Source organism: Rhipicephalus sanguineus, chromosome 1 (genome assembly GCF_013339695.2).
Source record: "Rhipicephalus sanguineus isolate Rsan-2018 chromosome 1, BIME_Rsan_1.4, whole genome shotgun sequence".
Classification (NCBI taxonomy): domain Eukaryota; kingdom Metazoa; phylum Arthropoda; class Arachnida; order Ixodida; family Ixodidae; genus Rhipicephalus; species Rhipicephalus sanguineus.
Window position 1 is genome coordinate 37,306,608 of NC_051176.1, and position 24,473 is coordinate 37,331,080.

At 45.8% G+C, this 24,473-nt stretch overlaps 1 protein-coding gene across 1 annotated transcript in view; it reads left to right on the forward strand.

The window, feature by feature from the left end:
- Positions 1–24,473, forward strand: part of LOC119381605 (WD repeat-containing protein 5) — a 133,869-nt gene that overhangs the window by 76,384 nt on the left and 33,012 nt on the right. The window contains exons 7-9 of the mRNA XM_049412936.1: positions 3,039–3,128; positions 8,710–8,793; positions 8,848–8,903. Of these exons, the coding sequence (XP_049268893.1) occupies positions 3,039–3,128; positions 8,710–8,793; positions 8,848–8,903 (230 nt within the window). The remainder of the gene's footprint in view (positions 1–3,038; positions 3,129–8,709; positions 8,794–8,847; positions 8,904–24,473) is intronic.

The window sequence follows — 24,473 nt, forward strand, 5'->3', positions numbered from 1 at the left end:
TGACCGAAAAATCGAAAAAACTGCAAATAAAATAAATAATAAAAATGTTGGGTCCGAGTGAGAATCGAACCCAGGCCGTCTGCGTGGCAAGCAGGTGTTTTACCACACAGCCACGCCTCTGCTTGGAGCTGCACTGAAAGTAACTTTGATGCTTCCCAAAAATACGCGTCCTGTATACAGGTGTCACAGTATGAGATGTAATATGGCAGTAAGATTGCGTGGTACAAGCGTACATTGCCATCGGGCGTCACACCACGTCAATATCATAACGACTTGGTGGTTTAAAGGCAGCCACCCATTACAAAAGGCACACACATTACTGCGCGTATTCCCTTAAGACCACGTAGTGGGTGCATCGCAGCTTCGAAAAAGGTTCTCGCGCATTCTCGCGTTTAGAGCATGCTACCCATTACATAAGGCACACACCTTATTGCGCGCATTCTATTAAACACTCGTAATGTTCGAAGTGCGCACTAGGGGCAGGATATTGCTATCGCGTTCAACTCTTAAAGGCGAAGCTTAAGCGTCCCCCAAATTTTTATGAAGTTCCCGATCTAATGAAGAAATTTCCATTCCCTGGCAAATACCCATAGTGTTCAGTGTTGCCATCAACTCGAATTAACAAACTAATTTGGCCACCGAACCCAATTTAATGAAGTTTTTCCTGAAATAGCCGAGTGAAAAAACAGTGATTTCCTTCTAATTTTGACCGAGACGGGTTTTTTCTTCAAGCGTGTGATCTAATGCTATTGCATTAAAACATATGCGTGCCATAGTTATGGCCCTAGCTTTGCTTTGATGAGGCTGCATGGCACGGCAATGCACAGAACAATGGACTCCGCAGCCAGTAGCGTTCTTATGTTCTGGATGGTGCTAGAGGAGACGTGGTTGCCTTGGTTATTCCACGGTTTGTGCGATGGATAGCACTGATCATCGCCTCCCATCTTTCTTGCTCAGCCTGCTCGCACAATCATTGTATTCGTTCTCTGCATCATCGCATATCGGTAGGCGGCCATAACTCCGCGTGACCATTTACCTGGCCTGCATTGCCCGGGCATGGTGTCCCTTATGTCTGGGCCGCCCTTGGGCCGCCCACACAGACTTTCCAGATGCACAGGCATGGATTGCTGACAGAAACAATGCCTTGGTAGCTTTTGGGTGCTGCTATGTCGCAATTTTAGATTTCGAAGTGTTTCGAAGATCTCATTCTTGATTTTACGAAATTCCCGATTTAATAAAATAATTTGAGCATCCCCATAACTTCATTAAATCGAGTTTCAACTGTAGCAAGTCAAGGAGATGACCACAAGAGCACCCAGACATAGGTGGCTAGACAAACAGACAGACACACACACACGCTCTAAGAAAAAGTCGAGTATTTCAGGAGTATTCCTGGTACACAACAATAATCATCTGGCTTGCTTGCGTTTCCTTTCTTGAAAACCCAGCTCTTGTCACTTTCCTATCAAGAACGCTATGTCGCACTGAGAACGCGTGCGCCGTTCGTGACCGGTAAGTGCCGGGACCGCGGTGGTAACGCGGTCCCGGCACTATAGATAAAAGTATAAAAGGAGCCTGGCAACGACACTTGACGCTATGCTGTCAGCGACGAGGACATCTGGATGTTCCACTATACCTGAAGCCTGACATCTCACCCATCTATACATCAAGAACCAACAGATGACAGACAGCCATTGTTACAACCTTTGACAACACTTTGTGGAATGCAAGTCTGGCAACAGTATGTGGGTCTTGATGCCGATACTCTAGTGTGGACTTAGCAAGAAGCCTCTTCGATGGCCCTTAGCAAGAAGCCTCTCTGGGCCATGCAAGGTTCTTCCCAACGGCGTTTGAACTCTCATTGCCACTGCGTGCGACCCGATGCACGCTGATGAACGGTAGAACTTCATTTCGAACTTATTTTGTAAATTTCTTTTGTATGAATTTTTACCGCCATGTTCTGTTTTCAGCACTGGAGCAATGCTTTTTCAAGGGGCATTGCCACGCGCGCTTATTTATGTATTTTTTTTTGCCCCGCCACTGTGGTCTAGTGGTTATGGCGCTCGACTGCTGACCCGAAGGCCGTGGGATCAAATCCCGGCTGCGGCAGCTGCATTTTCAATGGAGGCGAAAATGTTTGAGGCCCGTGTACTTGGATTTAGGTGCACGTTAAAGAACCCCAGGTGGTCGAAATTTCCGGAGCCCTCCACTACGGCGTCTCTCATAATCATATTGTGGTTTTAGGACGTTAAACGCCAGATATTATTATTATGATTAGTATTTATGTATTTTTGATGTGATCGTACTTCACTCACAGAAACTGTTACCACCAGTTGGCACGGGCTGGAGCGCTTGAGAAACTTGACGATAGTTTTAGACTGTTTGATAAGGTTGTGTGCCATGATGTGAGTAGTGAGTTTATTCTAACACTGATGCACGCATGTATAAAAGTCTTGTTCTGACAAGCATTAGATGACTGTGCTGCACTCGTGTGTGTTGCTTCTTTTTTTACTGGGCACACCCAATAAAGCGTCTTTACCAGCTGCACTTTGCTTTCTTCATCATCACAGCTCTGTCTTGCTTCAGCAGCAGTCGAGGCCTGCGATTCCTGCATGCCTACCTCTCATGCTTGTGCACGGGTGCAACACCTGCTAATGGCAGAGCACAGACAACACATTACTCAACTAGCAGGTGTAGTTGGCATACCATGGTTAATGAGCTGTGCCACTCACAAAATTTCGAAAAAAGTATAAAGAAAAATGAAGCTTGAGCTGTTGCAGCCAGTGTGAGACCTTGCACAATTCGTTGCGTAGCTTCTGTTGCACTGCTGCAGGTGAAAGGAGAACTCTTCTACCTGCAAAAGAAATGAGCCCCATTCGTCATGTTATACCTGTGCCTGGTGTTGTGCATGTTAAAGAGCCTCAGGTGGCCATAACTAATCGGTAACCGCCAGAATTGGTGGCATTGACAGAATGTTATTCGGTGGTGCTAACATTTTCAAATGCATGGCGTGTGACAGTGCTCTCTTGATAATGCAGGGCAAGTGCCTCAAGACTCTCAAGGGCCACAGCAACTATGTCTTCTGCTGCAACTTCAACCCGCAATCTAACCTCATAGTTTCGGGCTCGGTTAGTACTTTTTGTTCAGTATCGAGTGAAGCAGCAAAGGAATGTGCTGCTCATGAGCCTCCAATTTGATCACTGTGCTTTTTTGCTTAAAATTCAGGGTTCTTTGAAAGGAGTACTGACTTGAAAAGTTTCACTTGTCTTTTGTGTTATATGAAAGGTCAATCACTCAAGAGCCTAGTAAATGTACTGGTAAGTGTGAGTGCACCCTGAAAAATTTATCACATTATGTTTCTAAAAGCTAGTTTCGGTTCCTGCTGTACCCTGATGTCACTACACGGTATGAACTTCTCGTCATGTGCTCACGCAAGATATCATGATATTTCCATGGCCGCTCTGCTTTGTGGTTCCATTGGTGACATACAAGCGGCCCATTTTGAGTGTTTTGGTAGCTGACGTCATCACAACTAGCCATACTGGTGCTTGAAGTCATCAGAATTTGCAGAAACCAAAATTGGGCTCAATTTCTGGAGAACATAAAGCACACCTTAAAAAGATTTGTAATGATCAAGATGTGTCACTTTCCGAATGTAACATGGACACATAAAAGCTGTTTTGAATAAAAAAATGAGCCATATGTTGCAATTGCTGTGATCAAAGTGGGCCAGATCTCTTAAACCAGTGCTGCATGAACACCTTGCGACCAAAACGATGAACATGACCGCCTCCAATCTGTTTCACATGTTAAATAGTTGCTTTGCTATTGTGGTTTTTTTGCTCCAGGATGGTATATTTGAAATGGCGATATTATGGACCAATCTGTTCCTAGAAGGAGAAGAAGAATGGTACCAGATAAAACCTTTGTTCCTTACAACGAGAAGTGGCAGTTTGAAGTCCTGCCCTTTAAACTTGACTGGAACTGTAGCTTTTTCGATGATGTCTAGACCTTCCTTGGTCCAATTTGAAATAAGTCTATTCTTTGAAATTAATACAGTTGGAAAGACCAATTCTTCCTCTATCATTTGATACCCTACACTTTAGCATCGATCAATTTCTGTGGCAGGAAAAAAAAAATGTATTTCCTGGACTACCCAGAAACAACCGATTTTTCCGTGGTAACGAAAGTGTTAAGATGTGTGGCCTCGGGTTATACAGATGAGTCTGCGTTAATCAGATCATTGCTGTTGTAAATTTCGTTAAGTACAAAACCGTTTTGTTGGCTACTGTGCTGTGCACAAACATGTTTATAAAAGAACACAAGTATTGGCATTTCTTGCAAAAGATGTACAAAAGACAAAATTAGGACTTTCCACTCTAGGTACCACGCACCAAAACACAATTTTGATGCAAATGTTGCAGTTCACCTTGTTAGATAAAGCAGAAGTGTGGAACAGCTATCATGGGCTGCGAGAATGAATTGCTCTACTTGGATTCACTTGCATACTAAGTTGTGGTGTGGTAAAATATTGATGATATGACAGGGTGTCTAGCAACTGGGAAAACAGGGAAAAGTTGGGGAATGTGGAGCCACCAGTCGAGGGGATTCATCAGTCAAGCCTGACAAGTCTGAGGGCTTTCTTGGAGCTGTCAGCTATGTCCTAGCTTGCGCACTTTGAGCCGCAGCTGCTAACCTTGAAGGTTATGCCTTTGGGAATTCAGTTGGTAGTGTTCAGACATGGCCATCGTGATGTTTCCAGATCCCAAAAATTGTGGTACACAGAAGCATAGCCTTCACCGTCAAGATCAGTATTTTTGAGATCAGAGTGGTATTGCATATTGCGGGAGCCGGAAATGCGTCATGGCCGCCAAGTGTTTTCTTTTTTTGGTTGCACATCTCGAGGACCACGTTTTCCTAGCGCTTACTGATTTGATTACCTATCAAACAAGCCACCATGTTTTAGACGCCACTTACTTTTGGGCCATCATTAGCATCTCATGGCTGCACAACAGGTTTATGTAATACTATATTTACTCGCATATTTTTGCCGAAGAATTCTGTCCTGAAAATTTTTTTCTTTCCGTGTAATGACTGCATCCAGCACTTACCGTTGCAGCAACAGTAGTAACGACGCCACATGTTTGTTGTTTCGCGAAGCGACCGCTGTGCACAAAAGCGTGGTGGCCATAGGTCGGCAAAAAATGTGGAGCTCACTTACATTCACTCATCAAATATATTTTGTCCTTAGAGCTCACTCGGACTCAGACTCCCCAAAATTTTCCTCAACCGGACTCACTCGGACTCAGAGTCACTGAACTTTTTCTCAGTCGGACTCACTCAAACTCACCGAAATATTACTCACTCGGACTCACTCAGACTCGCGGCTCTGAGTCTGAGTGAGTCGACTCATGAGTCCGTTAGCGTGTAATTGGCTTTTTCGACCATGGTGTCAATGCTCTTTAACACGAATATCTTGCAAATTGGTGCTCTACTTGGTGCCTTTTGATCTCGTACCTTCAGATATGAGTTATCACTGGTTGCAATCCAGTAAGTACATTTTTTTTATTGAAAGATGTGCCTCACACGAGATATTATCAAGAACTTCCTGTGAAAGAGTTTGCGGGGGGGAGGTCAATCTGCTCTCCCCTCTCAATAACGCATGCCCTTATTAATAAATATTGAATGGTCGCATGAACGCTTGTGCTTTGAAGTATGTGTGATTCGACTGGAGTATAAACGTGAGCCGACGTAAGGCTGATAGTAATGCTGAAGTCGTGCAGATAGAATCGTAGGTCGTCAAAAAAGTGTGGAGCTCACTCAGGCTCACTCAAGAAATATATTTTGTCCTTTGAGCTCACTCGGACTCAGACTCACCAAAATTTTCCTCGACCAGGCTCATTCGGACTCAGACTCACTGATATTTTACTTAGCCGGACTCACTCGGACTCAAACTCACCAAAATAATACTCACTTGGACTCACTCAGACTCATGGCCCGATCTGAGTCTGAGTGAGTCTGAATGAGTCGACTCATGAGTGAGTTTGCCGAACTATGGCGGTGGCACATTAGTTTGCGCTGTTTTGCCATAAATGCAGTATTCAAGGTACACGTTGAGCACGGCATATTTATCTACATTTGCACTGGCGGAAACGTGGCAATTGGCTAAAGCGGGACCTTTCGTGTGCGCCTGACTTTGTTGGGCTTCTCTTCTTTGTTCGAGCCAAAGCACAGAAAGAAGTAAGCACTACACATGCATGAACAGTGGAGTGAGTGCATACTAGAATGCATTCACGCTTCCTGTGATTGTGCTGGAATGACTCGTGTACAGATTAAATTGTCGACAACCGTGTCTGCTGCTACGATTACTCTGTGTTTTGTTTTACTGGTCATATGTCCGCCTAGTGGAGAGAGTTCCATCTTTACTGGTTTTACTGCTGCGTCCTACACTGTGCCAAATTGATGACAGTATGAGTTGTGGGAAATAGAAGACTTTCTGACACTGCTTTGTTTTTGCAATGACCACGCTTGTGTGCCTTGTGAAGCTGCTGTTAATGAACCTTTGCTGCTATTCTATTCATCACATTCAAAGTTTGTGAAAAACTAGCTTCCAGAATGCTGTCTTGAAAAAATGCCCACGTTTGAGTAATCAGGCACTTTCAAACCAGGAAGCGTGCTTTTCAAGAGCTGGATGTCCAGTTAATGTACATGGTGCTGTGGCAGTGAGTTTTTTTCATAAAGTAAATGTTTGCACCATTGAGGGCACAGATAGACCGCACTGTGGTGCCGTGCATACACAAGACAATCTCAAAGATATGTGGTCATACAGAGGTATCCAATTTGATCCAGAATTTGCTGGGAATCTTCTCATTGCAGAAATTTGATATTGGTATGGCATAACCAAGAGTGGCACTCTCCTGATTGCGGAAGAATGTGACAGCAGTGAGTTTTTTGCTGCAATGCACACACATTCGGAATCGCGACTTTGCTGAAGCAATAACACCTAAACTGATTCTAAAAGTCCATGCCGTGGACTAACCTCTGGGCATGGAGAAAGAAATAGTATTTAGGGCAAGGAATCTTCTAGGTTGCGACAGGGAACATGTCATGGGCTAAAGTAATGGTTGGGCGAGAAGGAAATGCAGTTTTCACCACTACACAACGGGTGACACGTTGGGCATGTGAACATTGCACTATCTTCTACGTGCGCAACCCATAAAATTCACGATATTGCAACATGCGCTCCTTTCTGATTTTTTATGTTACCGCCCCATTACACGTGTAACTACTGTCTTGCGCGGTTTGGAACCATCCAGATTATTTTAGAACCTTCCGATGAGGTTACGCGCTGAACGCGAACATTAGAGCTTATTCTGGAACTTACGCAGCCGTTAGCGATAATGCTGGAATCTTTGGTGGCATATGTATAAATGCCAACGTGCTTCACTGCTTGGCAGACGACTTGATGGCCGAAGGCTGTTCACGCCACTATCAGTGCGCAGCGTGTATCGCTTGTTTGAGCTTTCATTTTCCGGGCTCAAGTTTTACCCAAATAAAGGGTTCCGTATTTCCCAGTCTTGCTGCGGTCTTCTTCACCGTCACAACCACGTGACAATAGGGTTTCATATATTGTAAACTTTTCCAGATTTCCTTTTGTAGCATCAATAAGTAAAAGTGACTGACCTTTTAGCCGTAATTACGTCATGCTGCACTAGAAGTGGACGAGTAGTATATCTGGAAGAGATGATGTCTGCCGACGTCACAGGTCTCCTGCTTGCATGTGGCGTGTGTGCATACTTAAATGACCTTGGGAGGGAAAGCTCCCAATGAACAAGAATGGCATCATGCAGGTCACTTTGACACCAGTTGCGAATGCGACCAGCACTGAAAAATTTGAAGCAGCTGTGTGTACAGCAGCTGACCTCATCCCTTTCGCTGTGCTGGGCGAGTAGGATTTTCCAGCGCCGGACTGCACTTGTTAACTTTACAACAACGCTTTATCACGTGTACTTCGTTTTATGTGGCCTGCACATCCTTCAATTTTCAGCAGGCACAAAAAAGTATTTTTGCCGTTCAAATGGCGTGAAAGCACAACTCCTAGGGGGTAGTGCAGGAACAAATGTGCATTGGTGTAAATCTTTTTCCAGCCCCAATATATTTTGTTTCTTACTCACAAGGTAATTTGGTACGATTATTTTTTGCCTAAGTGATCGGCAGCATGAGGAGGCTTTTTCTTTCAGGTAATTAAACAATTGAAAAGGTGGCTTTAACGGAGGTGTGCATCAACAATTCATTGCCTAAAAATGATATTGTTGAGTCAGCAGGAGACACGTTCACTGCTAGGAGTCTGTCTTTTGCAGCCTGTTAAACATTAAGATTCATGAAATATCCCTGCTCCATTTTAACACATTTGTTTTTACTGTATTACGTGTCTCAGTATAAAATGAGATGTGAAGTTGTCTGCTGTATACATATACTGTATTATCTGACGGATCGATCTGAATAGCTGTGGTAAAGAAAGAGCAAGCTTTTACTTTGCAGTGCACAACATCATGTGTATACAGCAAGACCTTGTTGTATGTCAAGAACTTACCGTGCACAGTACGGTGCACAGTTGCAGGCATGTATTAGAAGAGACAGTCTTTCAGTGAGGTTTGTTGACTGCTTTATTGAGCACTCTGATGCAAAAGGTCTTCGTATGCATTGCAGTTTGACGAAAGTGTGCGCATCTGGGATGTCAAGACTGGCAAGTGTCTCAAGACTCTGCCTGCCCACTCGGATCCTGTGTCTGCGGTGAGTGTCTGTGCATGAGAGCCAACATTCACAACTAAAAAGCTTGTGTTGCAGGTGCACTTCAACCGTGATGGCTCTTTGATAGTCTCCAGCAGCTACGATGGTCTTTGGTAAGTTGGCTTCTTGCAAATAATGTAGGGTGCGTGGTTTTTGAATGTCATGTCAGGTATTATGTTATTCAATATTCACTTTCTTCTAAGATTGTGTATTTGGAAGTTATTTGGAGCAAAGTAATATAAATTGCCAGCCAAACGTGGGATTTCCTTAGTTGCTAACCGTATTTTTCTAGCCGACTTGGCTATTGCAGTGTTTCCATGCAATAACTATCTTCATTACTGAACCAGTGTACCAGCCCAAATGGTGACTGAAGTGTGGGATGCGTCTTGCTTGATTTTGCCAACATGTACTATGTCTGAAAAATATTGGAAAGTTGGCACTGTGTAGGCTGACCCCTGAACTTAAGGTGGTTCCTTGCCCTGCGCGACTCACGGATTTGAACATGCAGGGGCCTGTGTTGCAGGTGATTCATATATGCTAAACAGTCATTAGGGCATTACAACGGGGTTGAGTCATTAGTAAGATACAGGGAGATAATGACTTCCAGCAGGCATGTGCAAGTAATCACACATTTAGCAAAACTTGTGAAAGAACACGTGATCAGTGAGAAATCCTTTGACAGTAGCTTATTTCACTGATAGTATGACAATACAAGTTGGTGCATAAAAACTAAGGTTGTACTATGGCTGCTGGATAGGAAGGAGGGCAGTCTGCTGCATGCATTGAAAATGGGCGCATAGCTGTAGTTGCACCACAGAGTGGGGACATTTGTGAAATGAGAACAGGGCTAGAAGTGCTCTGTAGTGTCCAGACTACTACTACTTCCCAGTCCTGTAGGTGGCCAGCATGCAATCCTACCAGGGGCGCAGCCAGAAATTTTTTTCGGGGGGGGTTCAACCATACTTTATGTGTGTTCGTGCGTGCGTTTGTGTGCGTGAGTGTATATATACACAAGCAAAACTGAAAAATTTCGGGGGGGGGTTTGAACCCCCCCAACCCCCCCCTTGGCTACGCCCCTGAATCCTACAGTGCTGAAATTTGTTACAGGTGTGCTTTTTTTGTATTTCGCTTGTGGCATGCTCATTGATAGCAGTGGGGTGTCTGCTCTCGGACAAGTATTGACAAGTGCGGAAAAGAGGCGGGTATATTTCGCAGTCCGATATTTCGGACTCCCTAAAAACTACAACATTGTCCCGAAAACGAATTCATGCCTTTTTACTTCACTCAAGCTGTCGAATTGCCACAGCCACGTCCAAAACAGCTCTCCAAGCCTGCCAGTACTTATCAGGCATTTTGGTACTCGCCCAAGCTCTCGTGAATATGTTCGGTACCTGCTGTCAACCCCGCTTAACTATGTGCAGCCACCAGTTACCAATTTGCGTCTCATGACGAGCACCGCTGATACCACCAAAGCATGGAAATAATTACTGCTCACGGAGCACAACGGCTGTTGCGAGAGGGCAGCTTTTCCAGATGCACGTGTGCTCGTAAACGATGGGTACGAAAATGATTGAAGCGCAGCATTTACTTCCGCATGCATTCCCAGTTGTGTGCAGCCTACTAAGCTCACCCGTCTGAGGCCTGTGTACTGATTTAGGTGCACGTTAGAACCCCAGGTGGTCGAAATTTCCGGAGCCCTCCACTACGCGTCTCTCATAATAGTATCGTGGTTTTGGGACATTAAACCCCAGATATTATTATTATTATTATTATTATTATTATTATTATTATTATTATTATTAAGCTCACCCTTCTGGGGTGCTTGCTGTATCGTACGTATGCGTTTGCTGTGTGTGCTCGTCATGCCCACTCTGTTGCTGACCGCACACAAGCGCGGTGATGGCGAGCTGCTTTCGTTCCTAACAGCAACATGTCTGTGCGGCCTCTTGGCGGTCTCGCACAAAGAGCCAGCTGAGAACGGCGGCGCGACGCATTTGGGTTTTCGCCTATTAAAAGTATTTTACGCATGCAACTGCTCTAGGCCACGTGCACTACCGAGCGGTTTGCTGAAGATGCTTATCATCATAGTGTTGTCAGTGGTTAAATCATACTGGCACGTTTGCCACCTGCCGCCATCCCACCTTCGTGCATTTCTGGTGCTTATGTGTGAACGCCGAACCACATGCAGCATTTTTGCCGGCGTTCGTCTGGCATTTCGTTCCCCGGTGTCACTCGGCTTTGAAGCTACCGGTGACGGCGGCCGAAACGTCCATCTCAAGGTGTCCCAGACATCGGCAGTGTTGGCGTCGACACTGGAAGCAGTTTGACGAACGGAGAGCTAAGCAGCATACGGCTGGCAACTACTTCCGCATATGTACGTCGCTGCTATCTGTCTCGGATCTACTAAGTTGTCGCCGTGTACTGTGTGGCCCGCAAGTTCTCAACTGATGTTTGTATTTGCCGTAGCTTTATCCCTAGAAGCTTCGACAACAAAGAGCTTGTGACCTTTTTGTTTGTATTTGCCTTAGCTTTGTTTCTTAAAAGCTTCAACAAAGTGCTCGTGACCTTTTTGCTTGTATTTGCCTTAGCTTTGTTTCTTAGAAGCTTCGACAACAAAGTGCTCGCAAATTTTTTTAACCGTTTGTGACCGAGAGCCATACTAAAGTTCACGGGTAGGCTTAGCAAGAGCGGCTGTATTCTCCATATACGTGATCTCAAAGATGTGCGACAATGAGCGATATACTGCAATACTCCCAGAAGAGCTGCTTCGAGCCTACGAGATCATTAACACGGCAGCGGTGGTGGCTTCAACCAACTCCATTTCTGACTTGCAATGGACCTTCTTCCAAACATGCAGCGCTGCGATTTTTCCTGGTGGCGAAGTTTGGCGAGAGGGTGTGCCAATCAGCAAACTTCCATCGCAGTGATTCCACTCCTGCGCCAACTGCGCCAAAGTGCGCCAAATTGTATTTACTGCGCCATCCTGATAATATCGACGAAATTTGCGCCAAACTGCGCCAAAGTCTCGGGTTTGGAGGCGTCTATCACCGGCAATCGCACCGCCGGCGCGTCAGAACATGTGCAGCTCGATCTTGGGGCTGCCAATAACGTCGCAATCATGGACCAAGAATTATTCCGCTTAATAAATAGCGCTCGCGCGTGCGTTCCGAGTAAGCCACGATGTCATGCACGGTGCCGACGCAGCTTCTGTTCTGCAAGTCGGCTCGACAGCAAAACGCGCTCTCCGCAGAGGCTCGTGACGTCTAGGCCTATCGGTAGCGAGAAAGTGCGACGGTGATTCATCGGCGGACGTCGTCTGTTCCAGAAACGCTGCTGATAGCTCGTTTCAAGCGTCGCACGGCACGTAAGGAAAGCAATGTTCAGTAATAACTACACGAGTGCCGCTGAAATGTCTGTCACTTCTGTTTCCGGACATCGCGGAATGAAATCTGGGATCGCTCGCTGTAGCTATATGGGACAATATCGAATTTTCCTTGCTTCGCCTTTATGGAAGAGCACGCGAACGGTGGAAACGCGTTGACACTTTTCCTCAGATATACTTTATCCATGGATCTTCATCCAGAACAGCTTTTTCGTAATTCCTTCCGCCAGCACGTCCGAGTTTGTAATCACTCTGCGGTAAATACCCCCTAAAAGGCCCTGCCGTTTCGAGCTCACGTGCTAGGGTTCCAATTCGAATTTTTTGCTTGCTTTTTTAAAAATGTCATCTCATTAGTAAAATCATATCTCCTGGTCGGAGCAGCCGCAAATGCGCAGCTGTCAGTAGCGGGCCCGTCGCTGACGACCCACAGTGAAGCGGCTACGCCATGTTACACGTCCGCCCCTCACTTTCGGGGGTCACTAGCTAACGGTTAAAAAAACTCAGTTTCGCTTAAGAGTGAAGCAATGAATGCGATACCAAAAAATTGTATTGTGAAACGAAGTAAGACTAGCAGCTAACTCTTTTGGATCCGATCTCGCGTAACTCAACAAAACGCTGGTTTAAGGGAATATGGCCCCTCCAGGAACCGAAGCGTTTCCTTGCTCTGAGTTCTGTAAACGCGAAGTAAGCGTTGAGAGCACAGCAAGTTTACGAGCCGTCTCCTGATGCCTCGAGATAGCGCGCGCGCAAGTGACTGCACCCTTTGAACGATGCGCCCCCCCACCCCTTCCGCTCCCCTGGCGTCCCTTCATGCTCCTTACGAAAGACGGGCGGGCCGTTTCCTCTCTGTTTGATGAGCAATCGACGGCAGGCCCGCACGCGGGAAGATGTTATTGCATGCGCTGTCCGTGCGGCGGAGACAGACGGCCGGCTAGTTTAATCTCCGCTTCAGCCGCGTTCGTCGCCAGCGCTCGCGAGCTTTTACCCGCGGCTAGAATGCGCGTGGTGATGTTATTAATTTGGACTTTATACGGAACATTACGGCAACGGCGACGGCAAAAATCCGCCGAGAGTGTCCATACAATTGCTATCGCAAGGGTCAATGTACGGGGCAGATTTTGCGCCCCCCCTCTTAGGTGATAAGGGGGGGGGGCTGCCCCCCTGTGCGCACGCCTATGCTCCTGGGATGATTTTTTTCCATGAGATTTGCAATGAATCGAAATATTTCTAGCCTTCATAAGAGCCACATGATAATACTGAGGTGCTTGAATGTTAATGCAATATGCTTCTGTATTGCACTCCAGGATGTAAAATTCGCTGCTCCAAAGTGCTCCCAGATGCAAAATTATCTGCTCCAAAGTGCTCCAAGATGAAAATTTTGCTGCTCCAAAGTGCTCCAAAACGGAAATTTTGCTGCTCCAAAAATTGCTCCAAATCAGAAGTCCTCGGTAGCATCACTGCCATCGAAATGTGAAGGCATTATGCGGAATTGAATTTTTTTCTGAACTTTTTCCCTATCTTCTGCGGTTATCAGTTGGGATATGATAGCATCAAGGAATTAAACCAGCCGAAAACAGACGAACACAGGAAACGGTGAAGGAGACAGGAAAGCGGCTAGGCTACCAGTTGGTAGCCTAGCCGCTTTCCTGTCTCCTTCACCGTTTCCTGTGTTCGTCTGTTTTCGGCTGGTTTAATTCCTTGATGCAATGCACCAACTAGCCCAACAACGAGTTCTACTAGAATATGCTAGCACACATAGTGGAAAGCTTTTCTCAAACTGTCCATCTAATGCAGATGTCCATTTCAGCGGAGCGCATTCAGTTACCCGAGAAAGCGGCAGGCTGTGATGTCATTGCTCTCAGTGGTGGATCCAGGGGGTGGTAGGGGTGGTTGGTCCCCTCTCTCTGCCCCTTCTCCCTTATTCCGTGCCCTGCGTCCTTTGTCAGGTACCCTGATCGAGAGACGTCCCAATCTCTGCCCAGCAAACTCATCTGGTTGAGCGTCTTTTGTGCTGCAGATATTACCATCCTGTACACACGAAACAGTGTGAAATCGAAATGAGACTTTTGTAGCGCAAGGTTTTTTTTCTTCTGTTGTGTGTACGACAGCTGTCACACTGCAAAGGTCTTATTGCTGTTTCTGCAATGCGCATATCATTCCTGTCTCCCATTCATTACTCCTTGTAACACCCATTGCGGTGGTCTAGTGGTTATGGTGCTCGACTGCTTACCCAAAATTAGCAAGGTCGAATCCCAGCTGCTGCAGCCGCATTTCAATGGAGGCGAAACGCTAAGGCCTGTGTACTTAGATTTAGGTGCACGATGAAGAACCCTAGGTCGTCGAAATTTTTGGAGCCCTCCACTACGGTGTCCCTCACGCAGTGGTAGAATACGAGAGATGGCCAAACAGCGCGCTTCGCGAATGCGCCACGAGTGTCACAAAAGTGATAGAGTTGCCACCACTTCTCCGCAAGGTGGCAGCAGGGGCACTGTGGGCTGATTTTTCCATTCCCCCCCGTTTGAAAGTATGTAGCCGGCATGTGTCGCGAGCATTCAGACTGCATTATTATGTCTGACTTTTCAGAAAGACCTTCACGGTAGAGCACTGCACGGGCTGATTTTTCCGGCCCAGGCCCGGCCCGGCCCGAAAACGCCATGTTCCGGCCCGCCCGAGCCCGGCCCGGTGTTCCTAAATGTAGCCCGTACCCGGCCCGGGCCCGAAAGTTTTGGGCCCGGCCCGGCCCGGCCCGTTTCAGCTAGTTAGGCCTTGAGCATAAAAGAGGCACTGTCCAACCTTCGGTTATTGTGAAGATACCTGCCGCACACAAGATATTTTCTAGAGATTGATTTAAGAACTTATTTCAGTGTCACGACTTTCACTGATACTGTCTATACTTTCGGTTAATTACGCCCGTAACACTCTTGCGAAATAATTGCAGGGCAATATAAAATGTAATTGGAGTCATAGCTGGCTGTTTCATGTACGCACGCAGTGCTAACCACGCAATCTTATTTTTGCCTTTCAAAGAACGACTACAGAATATACCTTCATAAAGTGGGGGGAAAAAAAAAATGGCAGACATTTTTAATTTGAGTCTACATCAATTGCATACGAGCTAGGGCTGTTGAGTAAAAGTAGCAAGTCTCCTGCAAACTGCAAGTCTCCTGCATACTCGAAATGTTTCCCTCAAACACTTCAGGAGGATACTAACGAGGAGGACAACGACCCATCCAGAATGGCCCCTCGCGAAATTCTTGCTCACCAGCGAGGCACTCGACAAAAATACAGCGCCCCCCACAAATCATTAGAAGGAGAGGACGCGATTGACCTCCGTAGGATTTAAACGGGGGTCTTTCCCAATCTACAAAGATTGAACAAAATTTTCCCAACGCTGTATGGGCACGCCTGTCCGTGGTGTGGCGGCTCGCCATCTCTATATCACATCTCGTGGGGATGCCTAAACCGACCACCAACTTTAGATGCCTTTTTAGGCCAGTACAACCTATCTAATACTTTCGAGCAATGGGAGGCCCAGCTCGCCAGCTCTGACCCGGAGGTACAGCTTGCGCTTCTGGGTCACGTCAGGCAGGCAGCAGTAGCCAGTGGAGCCCTGGACTTGGGGCCTCACCCATCGAGCTCATGACCCCTTATCCCAACCCTTATGAATAAAGTTGTACTACTACTTCCCATAGATACAAACGCGCTCATCTTATATACACTGATCTAGGCAGTTTACCGTTGCTTTCCTTACACGGTACCCAAGAAAGTCTTTCACTCACTATAACTGTGGAAACTTATATCAGGCGTTTCTTGAAATTACGTCTAGCATACCGATGGAGAATAATTGTAGAAGTCTTGTACTGTGCAAGTTCTGTGCACGCCAATGCACTCCAAGTGGTTTAAATTACCCGGAGCCCTCAACGACGGCGTCTCATATAGCCTGGGTCGCTTCGGGAAGTTAAACCCCACAAAACAACAAAAACAAAGCCAAACAACGTACACGCGCAATTATACAGATACGTATGAGACCAGGGCCTAATACGGGCCTGGCTCAGGCCCGAGCCCGACCTGAGCCCTATGATCACGGGCCCGAGCCTGGCCCAGGCCCGATCCAGCAATCTCTTACCCGGCCCGGGCCCGTGCAGTGCTCTACTTCACGGTGCAGTGCTGTACACCAGAGGGGTCAAAACACTGAAGAGTTCCCGTCACTTAAAACGAGCTTTTTGCATGGATTTGTGCTTGCAGTGGGACTTCAGACATGTCGTTCATACCTTGTTTGTTTATTGTTTCATTTCTGTTTTTTGCGGGATACAGATTGGTAGTGAAAACCTCACGGTGACTAACGCGTCATCGCCACTTGAATCACGTTTGAAACAAAGATCTTTTTGATCACCATCAAGTACACCTGTTTCTTCTTCCTCATTGCAATATGGATAAGAAATCCTTTATAAACGTACGAATATGCAAGAACAGTATTTCTTCCCAAAACTACTGTTGACACATGCACGCACGCCTGACCTGTTCGCAGATGTGGCTGCGAACATGTCAGGCGAAGAAGCGGCAGTTCTCCTCTCTCTCCTAACCGGTTCTCCCCTCTCCCACTTATCTCCCTCACCACACGGGGAAGGGAAGGGCGAGGAAAGAAATCGGTTGAGAGTTGGGATTCACGCCGTCCATTTGTCTTTCCTTACCGCGAGTACACGTGTCCCAACATATATTAACCAATAGGTGACTGCGCATAATGGTTAAATTTTGTTGCAGCCAGAATTAACCACGTCCATAAGCCCAGCTTTACATACAATAACGTGAAAATCAAATATTTTTTACTCTGTACACTCGCCGGTAGGAATTTTCGCGCTTCCGAAAAAAAAAAATGCATGCGCATCCCTTGCGATCGGCACTCTCTGTCAGTCTTATCGAGATTACCCACGCTGATTGGAAAATTTAAACTCCATAGAGCCTGGTACACTTACTTTTGTAGGTGAAATTTGCAGACAACCACTACAAGCTATCAAAAACACAGAGCGTTTTAAAGCCAGAAAAATGGCTATAGTAACCGGCCTTTACAGCACAGCGAAATCTTGCGATGCATGTCTTTCAGCCCAGAAGCCCGTTGCAAACCTAGCGGCAGTCGCGAGCAACTCGAGCAGTTCGGTGACACGCTTGCAGCGCTCGTTTGGCCACCTCTCCTATTCTACCACCGTTGTCCCTCATAGCCACATCGTGGTTTTGGGGCGTAAAACTCCAACAATTATTATTCCTGTTTGCAACAGTGTTATGAAAGCACAAAACTAACTTCTAGGCAGGAGGCAGAAAACGAAATACAGCACAAAGCACAAGCCGATGCTGCTTTTTTTATGATTCCTACCTTTGTTTGCGGCAACTACGTGGTACAGCAACTACGGCGGGTTTGGTGCATAGATTGCCCAGTACCTCTACCAGTTCGTCACACGCTAGGTCAAGAACAAAGGATCGAGCAGACACAAATGTCAAGATGTCAGGCACTAAACAACATTCTCCTACTGGCACGGGCCCTTTGTCTTCGTCCCCTCTTAGTCATTTTTGCAAGCCATGGTTTGCTGGCTCAAAACACCAGGTGGCAATATGTATGCAATTAGCAACATGTCCAAGCATACGCTCTTTCAGTGTATGCAATACAGGTGAAATGCAAAAAAATGCATTGCTAGCAGGAGTAAAATTGCAAGTACGATACTCATCACACTGTTCAATAAAAATTTTTCACCCTCAATAACATTTTCAGCAATGTCACAGAGGCATCTGAGATTGTGATCACACCTGATCATGATAGAAAGTTCCCAGTGTCACAGCGGTCCATTTCTTTGTTTGCAGGCAATTACTTTGCATGTCGTTTTTCATGTACCATGTGAGAGACAGCATTATCACCACCCATAGGTTCAGAACATCTTATGCTTTCACCCAGCACATCTTTGTGGGCTGGTGACTGAACTCTGTTGTGTTAACATGACTCAACTGCACTATAGGCATATGTCACACAATCATAAATGATTCAGATGACCCAATTGTTTTCTAACGGTGCATACATCAGCTGTATATTCTTCACACATAGTTTGTTTACTCCCGCAGTGTGCTGCACTAATGGGCTATGTCGGCTGTTTTTTTTTGTTACCAGTTGTTCCGTATTGTTACCACTCATGTAGGTGCATTGCACTGCGCAACACATATCTTCCAACCTGGAATTGTCGGGGAATTTGGAAACATCTGGAAAAGTTGGGGAATCGTAATGGAACTTTTGAAGAACGAGGCCGGGTGATAGAAGCTGACTAATAGCAGTGTGCGCTACTGTCACGGAAACAGTCTTTCGTTTCATCAAAGCTTCTGAAGCCGCTCCTTCGACTGCAACCACAGTAACCGGCTGAACGGAGGGATTAAAAAAAGAAAATGCATAACTGTTGCTTCTGCAGATCGCACAGCTTATCTCAATTGCCAAACATGCTACTCGTGCCCATAAATTTGTCCTTGTTTATCTTGGCCACTGGCTTGAAGGCATTCTGGTTAGGCCAGACCCACTATCGCCGGGCCAGGTCAAGCTCATTCAGTGGTAATGCAATGGCAGATGTGAGCTCCCTGCTAATTGAGGGCACTTGTTGCTGGGTGAGTTCGTTGACATCTAAAGGATTCATTTTAGTGCAACAAGGGTTGCGGAAGCCTGTTGCTGTAGTGTACGGCAGTACCACTAGATGGCAGCACAGCATCTATGTAGTGTACACCCACTACACCCACTCAGTTCTAGTGACTGTCGTTGGTTCCAACTAAAATGTTATAAGCCCAATAAGTGACATCCTGGAACACTACAAATTCCACAGTACTGCTGGATGGTAGCACATCATTTACTGATGTATATAAGGGCTGAAAATAAACACGAAGGCACTTGTCCACCCGGAGACACGGCTGTCGTGTCACTCGCTTGCCCGATACGCTCGACAGTTGCTTCCTACTGTCTCTTGCTCAACTCTTTGTTTCTTGTTTGCACTAAAATAGTAGCACGGCATAGCTGCAGCTAAGTGCCTGTCATTGCTGTTTCTTGAGATCGCGTGATTTGTGGTATTCTTGTGTGCCACATCCATAGAAGAGCACATAAATGATGGGAACAGGCCAGCCTCCGCGATTCCTGCACGGATTGCTCATATGGCCTTGGTGCTGCCCTGTTGGCTGTCGTGGTGTGACAGATTCCTCCGTGTTGCTTCATATTTGGGAATGCACCAAGAACAAACCTCAGCTTTCATTACACACATCGGAGGACCTGCACCGCATTACAGATCTCAAAGACCTGCAAAATGAAATGCAAACATGCGTGTGCTCGTCATGTGAAGAAAAAGAGTTATCTCGCATTATGACTCCGTTCTAGTGACTGTCGTTGGTTCCAACTAAAATGTTATAAGCCCAATAAGTGACATCCTGGAACACTACAAATTCCATAGTTTCTCTGTGTATGCCTTCAAAGTATGTGGGTGTGCCCTTGTGCGCCAATGTGGAGAGTGCGTGCACTGTTCCGACTGGCCTTGCGCGCTGTGGCTACTGCCGGGCAGTGCAGTAAAAGTATTTTTTAATGATAACTACATTTTAAGGGTTCTCAAATTACATGTGGGCTCAAATTGGTAGAGTAAATACAAACATGACAGGAGAAGATGGAGGCTTCAAAAAAGTCCTTGTGCAGGGAATGTCGCTGAACATACACACCTGGCAATGTTAAATGCGAAGGCTTTTGTGGGCAGCCAATTGTACACAGGTGCACACATTCTACATGAAACGCACCTTCTTGTCTTTGCACAAGAATGAACATGATGACAGTCAAAGAGTGTGGTGATCCGGAGGCAATATGCGTGGTGCAACTCGTGCTGTGTTGCAACTTGCCACTGCCAAAATGGCGGCATGCAATGAAAGTGCCTAACGTGTCAGGATACTTTAAAGGTGGCACAATCGCAAAATTCTACTGCATCAGATGAGGACTGACACTGACGTATGTGCTGATATTTGCTTCTTTTCAAAGAAGCAAACAGTGTAGGGAAATTGGGTTGATGGCCCTTGGTGTAGCAGTACCTCGGCTGTCGTCGCAGACGGCGCCATAGTACATTTTTTATTGGTTCTTCTCAACATTTACATCGTAGAAAAGAGTGGCCATAGTTGAACGCGAATTTCTAAGGATAGACAGCAGCACTTCTTACTTTTTATTCTTTGGTTGTCGCGGACTATTTATTTTCTTCAAAACATGGCAAAATTTGTGGAATACTTGTAAATGTAGAGCAGGACAAGTCATGAACGGCACCCAGTAGAAGAAAGTCCCGACAAGGCTGGATATTTCCAACAAAATTTTTGTCTCTTTTCTTATCCATAGTGTTTTGAAAATGTTGCTATGTCTTCCAAGAAGTGCAATGTGTGATGCTGCTCTGCACTTTTGAAAAATCTTTGATGAGGTCTCAAAAGTCCTTCATTACGCTTGAATATTTGTCTGTGAAATGTGTAAGAGCCCTGGCTTTAGTTTGGGGCCATCTTATGTTTTAGTCCATTTGTTGAAATTTATACTCTACATTATATTCAGAGCACTGTAATACAAGTTATGGTCAATGTTGCCAAGGGCATGAGAGTGTGCAAGTAACATTTTTCTTACGTAGTTCTCTTCTGCATAATCTTCTGAGCTACTAAGCCTCCAAGCTAGTTAGTATATCAGTTGGTGTTTTATTTGCAATTTGTGTGACTTTTAAATGGAAGTTTTCATTTATTAATTTGGACATAGTTGTACCATCAACAACGCTTAGTTATGTGAGCACCAGTGAGATATGTATAATTCAAGCTCGCCTGAATGTCATCTCTTACCTTCCAACTTGTAACCCTCTTGAAATTAGTTTGTTTAATGTCTGCTGCTTCGAAAGCATATTCAGGACTGAGCTCTCTCATCACCAAGATATTTGTTTGTAGCAGAACCATTTTACCATAATATTTACTGTCACTGTAATATTGCCACGGGGCGCCAGAGATGAGCACAATACGGAAGATCTCTCGTGCAGGCTGGGCTCCACCTTGTATGCCTGCCTCCGAGTGCTGTGTATTCGTTCTAAATATATTCTGAAATGCCTTTTCACCCTGTAACATTGTGGTGGAGGTGCTGGGTAGGCGGTAGTCGGGTCTGTTAACTGGGCAAAGCGTCTGGAGTTCCTGGCGCACAGTGGTCTGGATTAGAGAAATCGTTGCGCGAGAATCGTCAAGGGCACTGATTTGAGCAGGAGCTGGAGATGCTGCTTCAATTTCGCGGTGGACGATGCGCACAATACTGTTGGATGCAGCAGAAACTGGTGGCAAATGGGCATCCTTGCAGGTAGATGTTGCAGCCGTGTTGGGAAGGCGCGAAAAGTGTGAAGTAATGAGACAGCTTTTCACTTCTTCAAAGCATCGGCATTCATTAATGACGATGTCCACTGTCGATGAATTTCTGAACACCAGGAGAGTGAACGCATCATCCACGATTCCCTTGAGGATATGCACGACCTTTTCAGCTTCCAGCATCCTGTCATCAACCTTGCAGCAGAGCGCGAGCAGATCTTGAATGTATGTCACATATGACTCAATGCAGGTCTCGAGTCGGCACGCGAGTCCTTTCTGTGCAGCATGACAGCGCCCAATGGGCTTGCCGAACAGATCGATGAGCTTTTGCTTGCACACGTCCCAACTCGTGACCTCTTGATTGTGGTTTGAAAACCACACTTTTGCCGTTCCTTCAAGATAGAATATAGAATATTGGCCAGCATGAGCATCGGATCCCAGTTGTACAGTGCGCTCACCCGTTCGTAGAGCTGTAGCTAATCCTCGACATCAGTGTTGTCTATGCCGGAAAACGTGCCTGGGTCGCGCGGTTGTGTCAGGACGATGGTGCAGTTAGTGGTCGTTGGATGCGGCGCGGTTCGCCGAGGCACGGTCGGTGTAGTTTCCAATGCATCCTCGTTCTTGTCTTGAGCTGACATCACAGAGGCAGCCAAGGAGCGTCTTCTGCTTAGAGTCATCGTGAAGGTTGAATCTGGGAGAACCCGTACTCTCGACCAAAATGTTACGGGGAGAAAAGGTGTTTCAGAATATATTTACAACGAATACACAGCACTTGGAGGCAGGCATACAAGCTCATTTTACGAATTCATGTGACATTAAACTGTGATCGTACTTATGCTCTTTGCTGAAGTCACTTGGTAAATTATGTGATGAATAATAAATGCCTCCCCTGCGTCAACCAGTGGCATATGCACAACGCTGCTTTTACGCAGCTTGTACCGGGATGCGCTGCCATTGGGCGCCCATGGAGGAAGGGAAGACAATAACTTTGACTGGGCACAGAGATAGGGTGAGGCACAAATGAGGGAAAGGCAGGAAGGTCAACCAAAATTGAGGCATCCGGTTTGCTACCGTATGTTAAGGAGAGGGGAAAGAAGAGGCATTCAGAAACAAACAGGAAAGCTTGACAATGTCCAATGTTTGTGCCGCACTGTTAGCAGCACAGCTTTCTCCCAGTGGCTGTAGCCACGGGGTCCGAACTAAAGTGAGTGGAACGAGCGTGCATTTACGTACCATGCAGTAGATGAAGGATTCGCAGTGCTCAGCGAAATCATGCTAAAGTCCTATCACAGAATGAAGCCATTGCTGCTCAGAATCTGCTGATCACCAGAGTGATCAACAACTGATCACCAAGGGATTAGGTCAGCTCTAAGCTGCCAGGTGTGCTAGATTTAATCAGATAAATGAATTTGATTCTTCAGTCAATGAACATAGGAAGTACTTGGTTGATAGTGTCAGTTTAGGCTATTGGAGCAGCACCAGTTGTGCAACTACTGGTTTTCGTTACGTATTTTATTCCTCTTATGCTTAGTATGTAGATTTTTATTGTTGTTGTGTTGTGCTTTCGTCCTGGTTACCAGAACTTGTGTTACCATTACAGTTTCACACATTTGCAGATTGCTTGGCAAGAAGAGGATATAATCTTCCACAGAAACTTAACCTTGGCACATAAACATTTCTCTTAGCATTTCTCTTTGTTGAGAGCAATAGTTTGCAAATTTAAGTGTTCTTAGGATGACGACTGCTCTAAAACTCTCTTCACTCTGCTCAAAAAGAGCACAATTGCTGCTCCAAAGCTGCACTAAAATCGCGTCATTTTGCTGCTTACAAAACAGAGCCTTGGTCCACCCTTGAAATGTGCAATATGAAGTGAAAACATAGTCTCAATCAGTGAATATTTTTAATATAGCTACCCTAACATTGAGATTTGCCATGCATGTGAAATCCGTATCAGAAATAAGCTGATTTTTAGAAAGCTTCACTCACTAAAACAGGACATTACATTTGAAAATGCACGTGGCTGCGTGCCTGAACAATGATGAAACCCGTACAGTGAAGAGTGGACATCACGAGGCAGTGTATTGTGGATGTTTCAGAGTTTTTGTTTTCGTTACGAATGTGCGATGCCTGCACGTGATGCACATATTTTCACTGTGCCGTGTTGCTTTAAGGTCGCAGCATATGAGCGTTTGACAAGAGAAAAGAAAACATCACTGCCAGGGCTGTTTGAAAACTGTTTTTCCTATGCAGCTTTGGACTTTATCAGCAAAGGAGACATGCCTTTAGCAACAATTCAATTTTCTTTGGAATTTATGGCGTAGTATTCATCATATGGTAGGTCTGAGACTGGGCAATGCAGCAGCTGTGCTCGCATCATGCTGATTGCAGCAAGTGCCAGTCCTTCCAGTGGTAACATTTGCCCCCAATATGGGCAAGATCAAAGTTACTGTTGTCTAAAAACAGTGCGTCGCTTGTCAGTCTTTGCTGCATTTCAAGGTAAATCATTGGCTATGCAGGGTATCCTACAAGAAGAGTGCGTGCTCTGGGAAAACTTTCAAAGCCACACCTCCTTGTTTGTAGATTTCTATGTGTTAAAATGTTAAAGGGACACTAAAGGCAAATATTAAGTCGGCGTTGATTGTTGAAATAGCAGTCCTTGTAGTGCTAATTTTGTGCCAAGGAAGTGCTTATTTTGAAGTAAAATCCTGTTTTAGTGGTCCGCATCGCGTTAGTGCGCTTCAAATCACACGCCTGAAAGCGGCCTTTGTGGCGTCACTGTTTCCGCGCCCAACGTTGCCCGCCTTTACTGCGCGGCGGCGTGCACTGGCGGCGTGCACCATTCGGGCATCCGGCAACACCACATGTATGCGGCATTTTGTAGAGCTTTCTGTCAGAGCGACTTTCACGAGTGTGCAAAACACACGCGGCAGTACGTGATACCGAA